Source organism: Taudactylus pleione, unplaced genomic scaffold, assembly GCF_031769625.1.
Source record: "Taudactylus pleione unplaced genomic scaffold, aTauple2 ptg000683l, whole genome shotgun sequence".
NCBI classification, from domain to species: Eukaryota; Metazoa; Chordata; class Amphibia; order Anura; family Myobatrachidae; genus Taudactylus; species Taudactylus pleione.
In genome coordinates this window covers 2,129,530-2,148,007 of record NW_028285085.1, presented here as the reverse complement: position 1 = coordinate 2,148,007, position 18,478 = coordinate 2,129,530, and the positions used below count along the sequence as shown (strand labels likewise).

At 45.3% G+C, this 18,478-nt stretch overlaps 1 protein-coding gene across 1 annotated transcript in view; it reads right to left on the bottom strand.

The window, feature by feature from the left end:
* Positions 1–964: 964 nt before the first annotated feature.
* The window catches only part of BACE1 (beta-secretase 1), a 41,421-nt gene continuing 23,907 nt past the window's right edge, over positions 965–18,478 (bottom strand). Inside the window, exons 3-9 of the mRNA XM_088456015.1 lie at positions 15,819–16,035; positions 15,375–15,512; positions 14,676–14,810; positions 12,353–12,454; positions 10,287–10,436; positions 6,859–7,030; positions 965–3,191 (exon numbers count right to left, since the gene is read on the bottom strand). Of these exons, the coding sequence (XP_088312141.1) occupies positions 2,950–3,191; positions 6,859–7,030; positions 10,287–10,436; positions 12,353–12,454; positions 14,676–14,810; positions 15,375–15,512; positions 15,819–16,035 (1,156 nt within the window). The 3' untranslated portion in view covers positions 965–2,949. The remainder of the gene's footprint in view (positions 3,192–6,858; positions 7,031–10,286; positions 10,437–12,352; positions 12,455–14,675; positions 14,811–15,374; positions 15,513–15,818; positions 16,036–18,478) is intronic.

The following is an 18,478-nucleotide window of genomic DNA, read 5'->3' as shown; positions in this document are numbered from 1 at the left end:
TCCATGGTAGAGGTGGGGCTGGATAGGAATATAATTGTGTGTTAGGAGAAACCCTGGGATTGGCTAGGTGGCAGTCCTGGAGGGGTTTTCAAACCACTCTTTGGGCGATCATACTTTGTTTTGGGAATAATAGGTGGCTGTGGATGGGCACTGTTAATGAAACCCTTAGATTATTGATTATCTGCAGCAATATCCATGGCCTGGCTGTCAATGGGTTGTATAGGTAGACCCCTCCCCTTAAATAAGTATAATACAAGTCTGTGGCTATTTTCTCTCCATTGCTTGGTGTTGTGTCTGTTTTTATGGTACAGAGAAGCGGTATACAATCAGGAAGCCGGCCGCCGGAATCCTGGCAGCCGGCTTCCCGACTGCTTTATTCCGCCGTGGGATAACTGACCGGCGTCTATATCTAGACGCCGCCCGTTTCCCCGACCCCGGGAGACTGGCGCCCGGCATCCCGATCGAGCGGATGCCGCGAGCAGACAGCCGCGGGGGGGGGAGGGTTAGATTTAGGGCACCCGGGGGGGACTAAGGGTTAGGCACCCCCGGGAGGGTTAGGCTAGGGGGAGGGAGGGCTAGGCACCCCCAGGGGGGGACTTAGGGTTAGGCACCCCCCCGGGGGACTTAGGTTTAGGCAGCGGGGAAGGGGGGGTTAGGGTTAGGCACTTAGAGGGGGGATTAGGGTTAGGCACAGGGGGGAGGTTAGATTAGTACTTACCTTACCACGATCGGGATTTCCAGCGCTGTCGAGCTTCCGCTGCCGGGCTCTGCTGTTTTGTTGGGCTGCCACTGCCAGGATTCGAACTCCCGGCCATGCGGCAGCCGGGATATCATACCGATTCCCAGAGAAGCAGATACAAATATAATACATTTTTGTGGCACTCAGACACAATGGCCAGCTAAAAGAAACTAGCGTTCCTGTTTATACTTCTGTAAGAATGAACACTCTCATCTATGTCCTGCAAAGATTTGCATGTGGGTTTTAATGACTTTTTTTTTGATACATGTTTGAGCAGAGCTACTAGTTTGTTATAAAAAAAAGAGTGTTCATATTACTTTAAATAACATGTACAGTATTCCTAGCCAATAATTGGCATAATTGTGATCCAATATACATGACACCTGTGTAATTTTGGTTTCTAGGCCTAAAATAATAATAGTGATTTTTCTTGTTGCTGTTTTATTTTTTCCTCCGGTTTTCATAAAATAAATACCAAGAAAAAAAAGATATTACCACAAAGTAGTAAAACTCTGCTATTTACATGTGTAACTGCTACGGTGGTATGGAACGGTTCAGGTCTGAACCCTTACCCCTAACGGTAGAGTTTCTTGGTCAAAAGTATATACACTAAGTAGCCACTTTATTAGGTGCACTGTTTTAGTACTGGGTCGTACCACCTTTGCCCCAAAACAGCCTGAATTCTTCATGAAGTGGATTCATAAAGGTGCTAGCAACATTCCTTACAGATTCTGGTCCATGTTGTCATGACCACTTCATGTAGTTGCTGTTGCAGATTTGTTGATTGCATGATTCATGTTGCGAGTCTTCCATTCCATTCTTAAAGGTTATGATCTAGTGACTGTGGAGGCCACTAACCTCAGTGTCATGTTGGTGGAACCAGCATATGATGACATGGCATGATATCCTGCTTGAAACAGCCATTAAAAATGGTAGATAGTTGCCATAAAAGGTTCCAACGTGTACTAAGAAAACAATACACCACCACCAGCCAGATCAGGATGGATCCTTGTATTCCTGTCGTTTACGCCAAATTCTGACCCTACCGTTTGCATGTAACAGCTGAAATCGAGATTTGTTATACCAGGCAAATTATTCCCATCTTCAACTGCCCAGTATTGGTGAGCCTGTGCCCACTGTAACCTTAGTTTCCTGCTCTTAGGTGACAGGAGTGACACCCGGTGTGGTCTTCTGCTGCTGTAGCCCAAGGTTCATTGTGAGGTGCATTCAGAGATGCTCTTCTGAATAACAATGTTTTTGTGTTTTTTTTATAAATATTGTTGCCTTCCTGTCAGTTTGAACCGGTCTGAACATTCGTCTAATTCATCTCCATTCTGGTATTTTGTCTAAACAATAACTGCACCTCTTTATCATGTAGAGTATACATGATTTTATGCGTTGAGTAGCTGCCACATGTTTGACTGACTAGATATATGCATTAACAAACAGGTGTACTCAATAAAGTGGCCACTGAGTCTATATGCCACCAATGTTTGAAGGCAATACCGTGTATTGTGTCTAAATATATAAAAAAAAAACTATCAGTTTTGTGTTGTGGTATTATCTTGTTAACATTTCCATTCTTGTGTTAAAGGTTTGGTCCTTAATGCATTGTAGCCCTTGTGGACTGGAAAAAAAGATATTTTCACTTCAGACAGGTACTGGCCTGCTTTAACCATTCTTCATGGGTGTAGCGAAGCTACAATCACACTTGTAAATGAAGGGCTACATATGGATCCCTAGAGATGCTGCATATTCAGTACCCATGTGCCTTCTTTTCCCTATGCTCTTCCTTTACCCTATTCCCTTTAACTGCTTTCCTATTTAAAGGTCACATAATGTTCACTTAGATGGTCACAAGCAAACCAAAGCCTCGGAAGCAGTCATATTAAGCATGAACCATTGGGAATGCAATTTCTGTTACTCTTCACTATGGCTTAGTGTTAATAAACACACCCACTGTCCTAATTTCTTTTAGCATTGATACATATAAAGATGCATTTTTGTTGAATCACAAGTGAAAGATTTAAAAGGCTGTATTTTAAAGCTGCAAAATAACCCATCGTTTGGCAGACCGTTCGATTCATGTGCCCTAGCTTATCTGGCAGTCAGTTTCGGGCAGGAGCGAGGCCCGGTCTAGCACAGCTCAGGTGCTCTTGCTGCCACTTGGGTGCAGCCACCTCAGGATGGTAGGCGGAGGTGATAGTTGCTTATTTCAGCAGGGAAATGTCATCGGCAAAATCATCTTGCGATCGTCTTAGGCAGCGGGAACAACGCCACTGGAATAGCATTAGACAGAGGGGGAGCATGAAGAGGGCACACACACCAGCCATTACATAAGCGGTGGTCATCAATGCCGATTCATCCAGCTGGGGGGTGTTATAGCCACAGTCTTCCAGGTCAGAGGCATAAAATGGGCCGTCCACAGATGCCTTGCGGGAATAGTCATGAACTGCAAGAAATGAAGCCACAACGGTGTGTGTGAAACAATTTCTACATAACAAAAAGAACAGTTGAGCTATCATGTCCACTACTTATTATAACATTACTGATGGTTGTCCCCAGCACTTTACTGTTCACCTGAATTTCCACCTACTTTATGATCTATTCAAACTTTTAGTAATAGTGCACCCTGAATACTTGTACATTATTGTCAAGCACCTCTCACCTTCTTCGTGGATAAACAAGCAAAACTTGGTTACCATACAAACAATTTTTACTGGCCCTTTAAAACTCTATCTACGTGTGTCCCAGCAGCCTTCTAGTTCTAGAAATACACCAGTCTAGCCTGTTTCATTTTTACACCCCTCTGTCACTAACGTGAGGTTCCATGTTAGGGCCTCATAAGTTAGTGCTACAAACTTTGTGAGAACTTACCCCCAACTTTATTGTGATGTTTTGTTTGTTTTTTTGTCAAGGACTTCACAACTAGGAGCCGTTCATATTCAAACTAAGCTGTGAGTGTTTCTAACTGCAAGTCAGCTTGTTCAGTACCTGAGTTTCAACTGAGCATAGGGATGTTAAAACATCTGCATTGCCTGGTTCAAGGTCTCAATCACTCCCCCTGACTGTAGAGTTTATTGGCAACTAAAGTACAAGAGTGTATAAGGAAGGAAAGTTTCAGTAAATCATCATTCCTTTGCACAGCCAAAAGCATGCATGATAATCATGCCTTCACAGGGCTGGGCATTCCTGCCCAGTTTTGCAGTCACAGGTGGACCAGCGTACTTATCCTTTCACTGTTGGGTTACTGCCAGGAATGGATGGTAGTTAGTCCTCTAAGGAGGAGGTAGTTGGCCCTACTTCCAGTCATTGACTTCCACTGATAAGAATCAAAATCAGTGACCTTCAGATGACCAGGGAAGGTCTAAACATAATTTTTATAGCCAGATTTCTGACTTTACCAATCTTACAAGGGTGGATGATCTGGTCCTCTGGAATCATACAGGTCTTCCTGAAATTTCTGCCATAGTGGACCCATAAATTGACCCTTCTCGCATTTGAAACATAGAGCCCGTAGGTACAGACTCATTCAGTAAGTCCCAATTCCAACTTGCTGTTACAGCTAGTCGTATAAGGTGGAACAGGAAGGACAGAGTTGTGCCTTTAGGGGATACTTAATGGCATCCAACCTTGTGATGCTTAAGTCCATCAGCAGTGCAGGGATCCTAACTGAACAGTCCTTCAGGCACATATCCAATCTACAGAGATCTCTCTGGCTTACTAGGGTTTAGATAACTGACCTCCAGTGCAATGAGTTTCTCAATCTGGAGATTTATGGGGGTCTATTTACTAAGCCTTAGATGGAGATAAAAAGTCCCTTCCAATCAGCTCCTGACTGCCATGTCACAGGCTGTGTTTGAAAAATGACAGTTAGGAGCTGATTGGTTGGGACTTTATCTCCGTTCACCACTTCTCCATCCAAGGCTTCGTAAATAGACCCGATGGTCTCTTTAGTCCCAATTTTATTGAAGAGATAAAATTAAGGCATAAGGTTAAGTCCTTTGCAGACCTTAATAGCTGCACATTTCACCAATGGAATTTCATTGTGAGTGGTGTGCCATCGGGAATCGCTGTGTTGCTGGCTGCGCACATATCGGCCAGTTATGGTAGTGTTGACATCGCACGTTTTTACTTAAGTCCATAATCAATGAAGATTGTCATAAAAATTTTCGATTTGCCAGAACCACAGATGGTTTCTAAGGTTCATCTGGCTGGATCAAACCTAGGATGGTGATGGATTTGTCAAATGTCCCTTATGTGTTCACAAGAATAATGGAAGTCATTATCAGTTACCTGCATCAAAGAGGCCTCCCATGCCTAATATATCTAGCTGATATACTACTCTTGGTATGCAGTGTGCTTGTTGATGTTGATACTGTCAACAAACACTATGGGAAGCCCGGTGAGAGGAGATCAACATGTATGACCTGCAGCTTAAACAATTTCATGTGCCCCAGCAGTACAACATAATGACAAAGCGCTGCAGGATCCATCTGGAAGTCATCAGGACGTCACCACCGGACCCGGAAGATACCACTAGAGCCGCTGTACCATATAAGCCACTGACAAAATTTACCACCTCCACTCCACAGCCCAGAGGTTATGCTTTAGAGTCTGATTTACAATCTTTTCCCAGTAGGATTCATTACACAAAATAGTGTCTTGATTACACTGTTTTCCAGTTCTCAAGAGTTACCTTTATACTGTCACACTCTGTTACGGACAGGGAAATACATTACTGTTTTAAAATGGTTCTACTGTTCCTAGTGAGGGCAAATTATAAAAAAAATAACCCAGTTAAGTAAAACAACTTTAAAGTTTAACAACACATTCAGCCTTCAGTCTACGGATAAATCTGGCAGGCTCAGTGCGCACAGATCACAGCTGCTAAATGAGCTGATCATATGACCTCCGCCCGCACAGTCACATGCAAAAAAAATGGTCTGTTTCTTCCATAGAGAGTCTACTACGGGAGGCTGCTACCACCTATTAGCTGTTGCTGGTGCTAATAGCCTATTTCCAGTTGCATAACGTGGGGTGGGGTAGAGCAGGACACGGGTGGCGCCACTGGCTGCAATCCAGAGCACGTGCGGTCCGGGGCACTACATATTAAAACAAACACGGTGGAGGCGGTGTGTTTGTTTTAGCACTGCAGACAGACTCTTATTGGCTGCTGCACCCAGGGCCAGAGCCGGGCTGGCGCTCACTCATGAGCTCCGCATTCCGGCTCCCGAACTGGATGTAGGAAGAAGCGTCATGATGTCTATCCCATAGTGCCGAGCAGGACGGGAGCAGCGGACAGCGGCGGGCACAAGAGCAGGTGCGGGTATTCTGATAAGTATAATATTGTGTGTGTGGGTTTGTGTCTGTGTGTTTTATGTCAAAGACACTGCTACTGGGAGCACAATATATTGGGCACTGCATTAGGGGCACTGCATAAGGCGCACTATATATTGGGCACTACTGGGGGCACTGCATAAGGGGCACTGCATGATGTGCACTACAACAGGGGGCATTGCATAAGGGGCACTGCTACTGGGGTCATTGCATTAGAGGCACTACTACTGGGGGCATTAAGGTGCATATGGAATGAAAAGGAATGTTCCCAGAGTGACTGGTCATGTTGACATGCCCCATTTTTCAGTGACCATACCCCTTGAGGCATGAGCCCATGCCCACTTTTCCAGAGCGCGCACATAGTAGGGACTCCATTTTTCATCTTGCCCTGGGCTCCAAATACCCTTGTTATGCCACTGCCTATTTCCTAGAACAAACAATTTGCATACCATACAATTTATTTTACAATGACACCTTAACAGGATATCCTTCCACAAGGTCAGCGCACTCATCACAAAATACTCTATGTTGCTGTGAAAGTTCCAATGATCGGAATGGCTACACAATTTTTACCCACCCACATCATAACTGAATGACGGACGAACAGATGGTGACTGTTGCCAAATGAACCGTACAAATGGCTGCCACACTGCACATTTAACAAACAAAAGGAAGTAATTCTGCATCTTATCGGCAAAACAAATTTCATGTCACAATACAAAAATAATGCTTGTGATAATGCTTGTGATAGACGTAAGCAAGTGCGTATGGGTTCTCACCATGACATGTGCTGACTGCAAATCCAATGCGTTTACGAGCACGGTCGAAAACAACATAGAAGCCCTCCATGATGACAGCACCCATTACTGTGCCTGTGGAAGACTGGGACACGGCAAATTTATAACAGTCATCCTGAGAGGTAGCTATGTCCTCCACAGGACGCAGGTATTGCTGCAAGGAAGAGAAAAGGTGAGAGCATGTGGTCTATGCTGGTGATCAGTTACACTAGGGAAACGTGTATGGATGGAACATTTACATCACAGGGAAGAAACAAAGAAATGGAAACAAAAATATTACAGATATAGGGCCAAATTCAATTAGAGGCGAAAAGTCCGGTTTGGCGAAAAGCGCAATGATTTTGCCTCATTCGCCTGTTTGGACGCGATGTATTCGCCATGCGCATCTCTGCTTTTTACCCTGTTCAATTCCAAAACAGGCAAAAACGCAGATAGGTGAATGTAGTGAATAGCGAAAAGGACAGCATATTTTTTGGGAAATCAGTCTGTACCCCATAAAAATACTAACCCACGCTGGGAATCAATATAGAAGAATATTAATAGCCCTAATAAAAGTATTTAGTGATCTTATATTGCGTCAAAGGGCTGTTATACTGTATGTATATTTGCATAAGTGTGGAAAAATTATATAAAGCAATTTTTTTTGAGAAAACTTAGTACCGTAGTTAAATTTGGGGTACATGTAAATGGGTACAAGTATATTTTGGTGTCTCTAAAGTGAAGATTTAAAAAATAAAAACGTACACCTGCTACAGCCTCCTGCAATCCCAAAAACTCCTGTCCCAACCTTATAGCCCCCAAAGTACCAAGCCCCCTACTTTTTACCCATTTTCCAACACTTTTTACATTTTTGCCCCAAAAATGACGTATTTTTGGGGGGTGAATTATTTTGTAATTTTTTATTTGCCTTATTAGTCATTAGGAGGGGGGGGGGGGGGTGTCCAGCAGAGGGTTCTGAACCAAGTCCCCACATTTGTGCAGGAGCCGATCTGTGCCCCAAAAGCCACAGCATGACTGACATACTGCTGACGTTTGGGGGCGGCGGCAGGCAGCAGTTTTCTGGGTGTGCCAAAGCCAGTGGCTGCGTCCTTGGGCGCAGCTTCACTGGCCCCGGCAGCGTGATTTAACCGGACATCATGTGTAACCTGAGGGTTACTCAGATGTCTGATGGTCACGCAGTTGATCCGATGCTGCGTCTTCGGACACAGCAGGTCACAGAAGCTGGCAGTGGGGCTCTCTTTACGCATATTTTAGCACAAAGACGCAGCGTCTGTGCTATAGCGTCCATCTCCAAATCAGGCCCACCATGACCAAATTTAATCGGATATAGTTAAAATGTCTGCAATCTCCTTTTGCCTGGAGTAGTTTTCTTGACAATCTACTCTCTACTCTCCGATTATGGGAGTGCGGAACATGGCCATGACGGATAGAACCAGCTTAATAGTGTGATCTGGGGGTCTATTTACTAAGCAGTGTTAGGAGACAGAGGGCCTGATTCAGACCCGGTCGCAAGCGCTGAGCGCTCGAAACGGGGTCGATGTTTGCCCACTGAGGCATGCGCACGACGGAGCCGGCTCCGTCGTGCGCATGCGCGAGACCCAGCTAGCAATGGGTGCTCTGTCGCTCCGGGTCTCGCACCAAAGGGGGCGAGCTGTCGATGGTAAGTGACAGCTTGTCCCATTTGGTGGGCGGGCCAGGGGGGGTGGCCGGCCAAAGGGAGGCGTTCCCGACGAAACACTTGCCGTTTGGGGGCGGCCCCACTGACATCACCAGTGATGTCAGTGGGAGAGCTTCTGGCTCTATTAGAGCCGAAAGCTCTCTGGGGCTTGTGGCCACGAGACCCTACCACAAGGGTCTCTTCGCAAGCCCGCTGGTCGCGATGGTCTAGACCATCGCGACCATCAACCTGGCCGCTAGCTATAGCTGTTGGTGGTCACCTACAGCTATGCGAGCGGCCAGGAGGCCGCTCAAAAAAAAAAAAGCCCTGATTCAGAGCGAGCGCTCTTTCAGAGCGTACGTCTCTGAATCAGGCCCAGAGTGAAAAGTGATGGGAGCTGACTGGATGGCACCTTATCACTTTCTTATCACTTTTCACTCTGTCTCCTAACACTGCTTAGAAAATAGACCCCCTAGTCTGTTAATGCTGCATTATAGAATGTCACCTTTAATAAAGCTGCAGGTTTATGTCAGGGAAACGCGTTCGATGGGCCAATTTGACTGCAATACCCTGACCCCAGATGGCTGAGGAGCTGTTGCGATGTGCCAGTTACCTAGAATAACTGTCTAAAGCTGCCCATCCACTAGCAGACTGTAGAAACGACAGCACGATAACGACATTGTAATCATGCTGTCGTTTATATGTCTGTGATGAGCCTACACTGGACGAGGAGTCGTTCAGTGCAGGCTCATCAATCATATGGCAACATGCTGAACCTGACGTTATTGTCAGGTTCAGGAGCGTTTCTAGAGAGGAGGGGGCCCCTGTGCAGTCTCCGACACGGGCTCCCTCCTCTCTGTCCGGCGCACGGCCAGCACACTAAGCTGTGCGCGGCCAGCGCCGGAGTTATAGACTCTGGGCACTAGAGTGCGCCCAGAGTCTATAGAGGATGCACTGGTCACCAGCAAATGGTCGTTTTTACAGTGCCGGACCCATGCGCCTACGTGGGACTTCTAAGAGGCCCGGGTTCTCCGCACACCCTGCACCCATTCTAGATACGCCACTGGTCAGGTTGACCAGCATGTTTTCCCGATGATAGATGTCGGAAACGACCAGCTAGCGCGCATCGCTGGTCGTTTCTGACTTTAAAGTGCCATATTTGCGGACGATTTGCAAGCGACGTCGTTATCGTGCAATCGCCTGTCAAAATCGTCTAGTGGATGGGCAGCATTAAACTACCTTTGAGAGCACCAGCATTTTACATTGTACACCGGAGGGGACAACTATCCTGCATGGACTATTACCTGCTAAAGAACCCTGGATTCACCGGCATGGTCTGGTATTAAACCATAATATATGGACAGTTCTCCCTAAATATTGTAGCAGCTGCCAATTATAATAAGATATATCCAGGAATGAATGCTGATAATTAATATCTACACAACCACAGATATTGGTCCAATTACAGCACGTATTTGAAGGGTCAATCGGGTCTGCAATGTGATTAGTAAATTTTTTATATACGAATGTATGTCATCGTACATTTATTGGCCCTTATGTATGTTTTGTTGTATGGAGATAACATATACTTTATGCATTGTCAAACATTTTTTGTTTTTCACGTTTGTTTATTTCCTTATTGCATATGTGAAATTTAAATAAATAAAAAAATTACATTAACCAGGAGGATGAAAGGTACCATGAGGTGCGTCTAGCTCATACCTAGAGATTTTTGTATGAACAAAGTGCTAACCTGTGGTAATATGGTGATGCGAAAAGACTCGTTGGTAGCCTCGCCCATCAGATAGAGGGATATCACCGGGAAGATATTCCAAGGGGTGGTACCCTCCTGCCAGCAAACAAGTTGTTCTCCCAACCAGAACCCATCGGGGAATTTCTCCGTCTATGGAATGTCAGAATGTTGAGTAACAAGCTGAGATGGCTTAACAAGGAAATATGTAAGAATTGCAAATAATTATGAATTGATCAGGCATATTTATGGATGTGCGAAACAAATACATGTTTTGGTTGGAGCTGTTGCCTTGGCAGAGCTTATTCCGTTTTGTCACGTTTGACCAAGGGTTCCTATAATACCAGAAATAATACATGTAATCAAATGTACAGATAGATTTAGATTAGAGAGGGGCGTCTCCAAAATCAATCTACATTGCAATGTAAAAATAAAGCTCTCCAGCATTTGTGGGCTACATCCAAAAGTGGCCAGTATGTACCCTGCATGCAAAAAAACCCTCCAAAAATGATACATTTGCACCCCTTGTATTGCAACATGGTTTGTTCCAGATGCAAAGTTACTGGCTTTTTTTTTTGCTCTGCTTCCAACTCATTATTCAGCTTCAAAGGCTTAACTGCACTCCTCTGCCAACAGCAACAATAACACCAGATTATGTTGCTGGTTTTCTTGTGCAGTTCCGGGACCCTGTTCATTTCACAATCCAGCTCTCACACCATGGCTTCCTGCTTGCTGTCTCCCCTCATCACATACACAACCACACAGGTGGGAACGTTGTTTGCTCCAACAATATCTCCTGAAGTACTGAGCATCCTAATGATCTGATTGGCTACAGGTTGTTTTATATCACATAAAAAAAATAACACATACTAGATGAGTTGATGGAACAATCATGGCCACCCTTCTCATCTCCCCGCCTCCGACCCGTTGGATGCAGGGGTCCAACAAGCTCTGGCGCTCAGAGCCAGCACATGCTATGATAGTTCTTCCCACATGACATACTGTATATAAATACACACACACACATTTATAACACACTTTCTTATAACTGACTTTCAGAATATTTCAACAAAAGGGATGTGAACACCAATCCTCTTGTACCATTTTCGTGCACTGAACAGACATTTGTGAGCACCCTGCCATTCAGTTACATTGTCCTTTATTTTAAATCACACATTTCTCAACAGTCATACCCAGGTCTAGAACCCAGCACCAATCACACTGCAGTCAGCCACCTAATAGCTTGCTAATTCTTACTATACAGATATGTCCACATACATCTAGCCTCCTTGCAGGTTAAACAGCCCTTCTAGTCATCCATGCCGCGGTGTGACTCTGTAGCGCCGAGCGTCTTTTCGTGTGACTTTTTCCCTTCATCGATGCGAATAGGACGCATTTGGAGGGAAAAAGTCACATTAAAAAGAGCTTGCTCTACCGAGTCACACAGCGCTCACCCAAATATTGATGTACTTAGCTCTCCACAGTTTCCAGAGTGCTGCTCTGCAGCACCAGGTCAGCTGGGAAAATGGCAGCGGATGTTTTTTCGGTGACTTGCGCATGCACAGTAGCAATGTTCCTGGGATTAAGGTGCGGACGCCATTTTCCCGGAGACCCACGCATGCGCAGTAGATTCTTGCACCAAACCAGAATCTACTGCGCTGCCAGAGAGGAAAGGCCCACACACCAGCCCTCTCCTCTCTTAAAACGCCCCAGGTAGGACATTACTGAGAAGTGTGTATGTTAAATAAAGAAGATGTAATTGAAGGTGCACATATACTCCTGTACCTACGGGAGCCCCCCTCCCACACAACAGCAAAATATCTGCCATTGATAATTGGCGTACTTGTCATTCTTTCACAGGTGAGACCATCTGCAGGCCTGAGCCAGGTCCCGGTATATTAGCATCGGCTGTACCCCCCTCATGGCAACCCTGGCTTTGACCCAAATCAAATGCTCCTTAAAAATATCCAAATGTTTATTTGAAATAGTGCACAGTATTGTATAGAGTGAATAGTATGTACATATGCAAATACAAATGACACGTTATAGTATTAATTGCTTTCACTCACCGAAGAAGCGGCTTTAATTGCTTTTACAGCTTCATCAAACACTCGTTTTGGCAGCCGTAGGTTTGTGGTACCACTGTCAACAATGCTCTTATCATAGTTGTACTGAGAAGACAAAAAGTAAACTAAAATGATAACTACAACTGCGGCACTGGACTGTGCGCCTGATTCAGAGCCGGACGCTATTTGCGCTCGCTCGTTTAGAAAAAGGGGCCAGCTATTTAAATTGAGCGCTCGCTCTTTGCGGTCTGTTGACGCCTCTATGTCTGAGCGAGCGAACGAAATATGCGCTCGCTATTTTGTAAAGACGCCCCCTGGGCGCTCGCATCCTATGTCATCTCCGCTATTTATTTGATTAATCGAGTACATCGATAGGCGTATGAACTGCTCGCAGTGCTTGTGGTAGGATTTTCGTACCGCAATCATGCGAACAGTTCAGGCTAAGAAACAACCAAGTGACGTGGTAGATGACGCTGCTTTGTTAATTATGCACACCCTTAAAACGCCCGTTTTGACCTTTTGGCACGCCTGCGTTCGGATCTCCACTCCCTGTTTTCAAGCACCTTCCCCTGTTACTACCCACAAACGCCTCATTCTGTCACTCAAATTAGCAGGCATTCGCTATTTTGCGAGCACCCAATTTCCGACCGCAATGACTGGTTCGCGCATGAATATTACAACCCATACGCATGCGCAGCTGTGCGAACATCGCTCGGAGCGAACGAGCGGCCACTTACGAGCGGCTCTGAATCAGGCCCTGTATGCACCTGAGAAATCAGTACCCTGGGGATAATATTGGAAAAAAATATAGACTACATTGTGACATATTAAGCTATGGGAGTGGGTGTGGAGACAAGTTGTGTTGAAAGTGCGTCAGTAGAAAACTCAGGAGAATATTTACTAATGTGCGGGTTTTTAGAAGTGGAAATGATGCCTATAGCCACCAATCAGATTCAAGCTATTATCTTCTAGAAGGTGCGAGATAAATGTTAAGTAGAATCTGATTGGTCACTATGGGCAACATCTCCACTTCTAAAAACCCGCACTTTAGTAAATATACCCCTTAGCCTTATCGTTGCACGTTGATTAATAGGTCCCTAAAATAACTAAAGGTCGTGTCAATCAGACCTCATATATATGCAGCCTTTAAGCTACCTAGCTTCCCACAAGCAACATATGGATTTCTGTATCTCTGTTGGCACTTCAGAGAGTTCTGGGTTGTTTACCCCCAATATTCTGCCTTCTCCAAGTCATCTACTTAGGCTTCGTCCCATAAGAGTCTACTTTCTCCAACTTATTGATTTCTTTATTTTTTGTGACCCATCCTCTCAGTACTAAGCATGTGGGACGGACGTGCTGTGTGTCTGATAACTACCCGTGCCACGTGGTTCTCTGCTGGGAGCAGCCAGCACTGTCACAGTATTTAGTGCTCTGTTTATATATTGTGTTAAGTATTTATATTTTCACTGTAAAATGATGTACATTCTGCTATGTAAGAATGTACATGCTAATCTCAAACATTTTTTCAGGGTTACTGTACAATTGAGTTGATGCCAAGCTTAGCTCCTACCAAACAGATCGTACTCTACATTACAAATACATCAAATACATAAAACGTGGGATGTTTATAGCAAAAGGGACTGTGAATTAACTGCTGATATTATTGAGTCCATGCTAGGTAAGAAAAATATATAAAAATCAAAAGTCAGGGAGAATCTTATTTGGAAGTTGAGGGCTCAGCTTATAGATAAAAGTTTATATTATGACACTTAAATGTAAACCTGATACAATTTAAATGATACTACAAATCAGTGGCCCTCATTCAGAGGCGCTCGCAAGAAGCGAGCGCTCGCTCTGAATGAGGGAGGCCACTTGTTTTTTTTAGTGCGGCGTCCTGGTCGCTAGCTAAGCTGTGGGTTACCACCCACAGCTTCAGCGACCGACCAGGGTGATGGTCGCGATGGTCAAGACCATCGCGACCATCGGGGATTGCGACGAGACCCTAAGGTTGGGTCTCGGCAACCGCAAGCCCCAGGGAGCTTCCTGCTCTGATCGAGCAGGAAGCTCCCCGCTGACATCACTGCTGATGTCAGTGCAGCCGCCCACAAAACGGCAGGCATTCTGTCAGGAATGTCTCCGTTTGTGTAGCCACCACCCCGCCCCGCCTACAAAACGGGGCGAGCTGTCGATCAACATCGACAGCCGCCCCTTTTGTAGTGAGCCCTGGAGCGAGATCATTTCTCTCTCGCTCCGGGGCTTGCGCATGCGCATTGTGGCCGCTGCGTGACCCAGTGTGTGCAGAGATTGCCACTTCAATACCACTTACCTCTTTACAGTCCATCATCAAATCCTGTCCATTGATTTCAATCTTTACAATGATGACCTCGTAGTACCACTCCTTTCTGATTGGTGTGTACCAGATATTACCTACATACAGAGATGGGTCAATCCAGCCAATCACCTATAGAGAGCAGCATACATGCATATTTAATTATGCTTATTAGATCTTAGTGGCTATATAACATTTCTTCTCTTGTAGACATGACTGTGACTATGTAAAGCCCTCTCGCATAAACACGAGTAATATCCATGATGGATTTCTGGATTAAACCCAGAGCCATAACCAGGCATTTTGGTGCCCTGTGCCAAAAAGAGCATTGGTGCCCCCCTATATTTTAAACAGGGATAGTGCACGGCGAAGGCATGCGCCAAAAATAAAGGGGCGTGGCCTCACGGGAAAGGGACATGGCCACACAAAAGTACCAACTCACATTACACCGCACAGTAGTGTTTGTTATTCACATTACATTATAAAGTAATACCCCAAACCCCTTATACACATTATGCCCACACAATAGTAGTAGGGATTCTCATACATCATCATAATTCGAGATTAATGATCCCCCCCCTCCCCCTCAACCCCCCTTCCAACCCTCTCACATGCATGCACTAGTCTGCAGCTGCAGTACCGCACTAGAACAGCCTACCCTCCAACATGACCACTTCCACCATTCATATTACTCACCATGCTCCCCCCTACGGAGGAAGACAGGTTGTTCTCCTTGATGGGATATCCTGTCCCACACAGCTGCAAAGAGAAAATGTTGGGGATCCGCGTCTGCTTCACCAGAGAGTCAAAGAATGGTTCCAGCGTGTCATCAGGCTGATAGAGGATGGACCGATAGATGAGTAATAGAGAGAAATAATGAGTGATGGAAAACTTCACAGATTAACAAAACTGAGAAGCAAATCAAATCTTTTGAGTGTAACCTCGTGTGCATTTCCCTCACCCTGCCCCCCTCACTTATACCATCATCTTTAGGGTGCGTGTTCTGTCCACGTTGCGTGCGCATATACTGCTAAAAACCACACGATCCATTCACATTCAGAGTTGAGCGGAACTAAGAACCGGTTCCATTATGTCTCTTAGATTGACCCCCACAAAACAATCCTGCTTTAATCCACTCACCCTTGCAATTTCAGCATATGCCAATCCCAGAATCCCTTCCCAGTTGGAACCGTTGATGAAGAACTTGTCAGAGTCAGTGATGGCTGCAATGTTTGCTGTGATGGTGACATTGGGACCATGTGGAATTGTAACCAAGTCTGTACCCAATTCCCCTTCCCACTTTCCTTGAGTGTACGGAACGTAGACTCCTCTTCGGACATCTCGGTACGTTCTGGAGCTGTGGGAACATAGCATCAAAATTTGTCAGTCAACCATTTCATTACAACATTGGTCATTACCTGATGGTAATTTTTACCACAAACTATTTGTTATTCAGATTCTATAGTATGTGAGCACCAGCTAAGTCAGGGAGTGCATTTTTCTACTGTGTAAGCTGTCATTCATTGCTTAAACTGGTTACACACTATAAGATTTTGCCCAATGATGCTAATGACTACAACGATTCAGCCCGACCAAAATCATCCAGAAAACGGCTGATATACACTGTACACAGTATCCAATAATCATTTAGTTCCAAACTATCACACTGTCAGATGATTGTTCTTTCAGGCTGGAAAATGCTAATTAGTTATAATAATGGGCTGGCCTGAAGGGACAATACAGTAAGAGGAAGTACAATATTCGCCATTACGCTATTGTATTGTGTAGACGCTTCTTATATACTCTGGTGCTGTGTACACAATACACAATTATCGGGCCGAGCTGACAGATATAGCCATGTCGGGCCAAGAATCGCATAGTGTGTACCCAGCTTTACTAATCTCCCTTTTATCTTCACCACATATTTCACAAACGTGTTGGAAGTTGGGTTTCAGCTGAACACTATAAAATTGGTCTAGAGATTGGATGCCACACAACGCACTCATCTGCCTGTTACCGGACCCGGCGGTGTAAAAAAATCAATAGTACCCATCTATTATTAACGCTATTACTCCTGCACCCTCCGACCAGGGGTGCAGGGAAAAGCCCCGGGCTTCAGTCCACACCCGGTGTGCTCACAAGAGGGGAACCCCTTTATTGGGGGGGGTCCACACCTCCCCTGAGATCCCCAGCTTGGGCTGACTAACTGGGGGTGTTAATACTTTGGCCAGGGTGACCCGGTGAAAGGGTCCCCTGGCCGTGGCATTACACCCCGACTAGTCTGAATCCGGTGCTGGTTTATAAAATACGGGGAACCCTACACGTTTTGTCCCCCATAATTTTAGAAGCAGGGGTGGCTCAGGAGCCCGGGGCTGGTTATGCTTTTTTTAAATGTAACCCTTATTTGTCTAATTACAGGCAGAAACATACACAGATCACAGTGATCTGTGTATGTTTCTGCCAAACACGCAGCTCAGGAGGTAGTCTATTTAAAACTTCTATTTAGGACTGAATTTGCTAAAATTACACCCGTGATTATAATATTGATTCTTGGTAAATTCCCGTGTTGTATTCCTAACTATGAAAAGTACCTGCGAGTTTGGCCGATGGTGTATTTATTTCCATTTGTGTTTTCACCCGTGTTTTAAAGAGAGTTTCATGATTTCTCATCCGAGTTTGCCTTTAGTAAATTTTCTGAGTTCTAAAAAATGGCCAAACACTCCTGTGATTGCAATCTCAACCAGACACAGAGCTTAGTAAATTTACCCCTTAACCTGCAGAGTGCGCAACCTATACTGAGTGTGTATATCTCCCATCACCAGCAGTGTGTCAACCTTTACCAGTGTGTGCAATTACTTTTCTAGCAGTACGTACTCCTGTAAAATCTGATATCAGGTTCCTCCAGCAAGTGCCTGCTTCCATTGCAGGGCAGGAGATCATTCGTTCTCAGATTCAGTGCCTCCCTCTGAGTTCCATTCTGTTCTGTGCTGATACTCCAATATAATTCTACTTAATTGTTACAAGTCGCGGTCACGACTTCAAGCAGTTTACCCAGTCAGGACAGGGTTACTCCAGTTTCTCCTGTCACTAGGCGATCGGCACGCCTCAGGAAGTGACGTGTCGTCCACAGTGCTGTGTGATTGGTGCTGCCTCCTATTTGTACTCACTGGACTTTTGCCGCCTCGCCGACTATAGCGTATTTGTGAGTCCCATTGGCTTGGCTGCATGTTCAGCGTTCTTGTCCTCTTCGTATCACAGAATTGGATTTCCCCAAAGTGGCTTCCGTGCTACCTCTGGCTCTCCAGCTTCTTCTACAGCTCCCAAGCCGCATCCATATCTCCATGCTGCCATCGGCTCTCTAATCTGCACCATTCACTTCAAACTACCTGTCTATTTAATAACGGCTATTGCCGCACCATCAGCACACTAGCCGCATCATCGGCACATTTGCCGCACTATCGGCTCTCAAAGCCCCAACATACTACCCATTAATCTACTGACGGCCGTTGCCGCACCATCGGCACACAAGCCGCATCATTGGCACGTTTGCCACAAGCCGCATGATTTGCTCTCAAAGCCACAACTTATCATCTGACTATCTACTAAAGGCTATTGCCCACCATCAACACACAAATTGCGCGTTGGATAGCTGTGAGACACGCACATGCCGAACCGGAAGTACCACTCCTCAACTTCCTGTACGGCGGTAAACAAGCCAGGGCAAGACCAGGCTGGGAGAAGTCTGACCAGATACCAGGAGACTCAGTTCGCCAGGATACAAGGTAGGAATAGGGACAGTT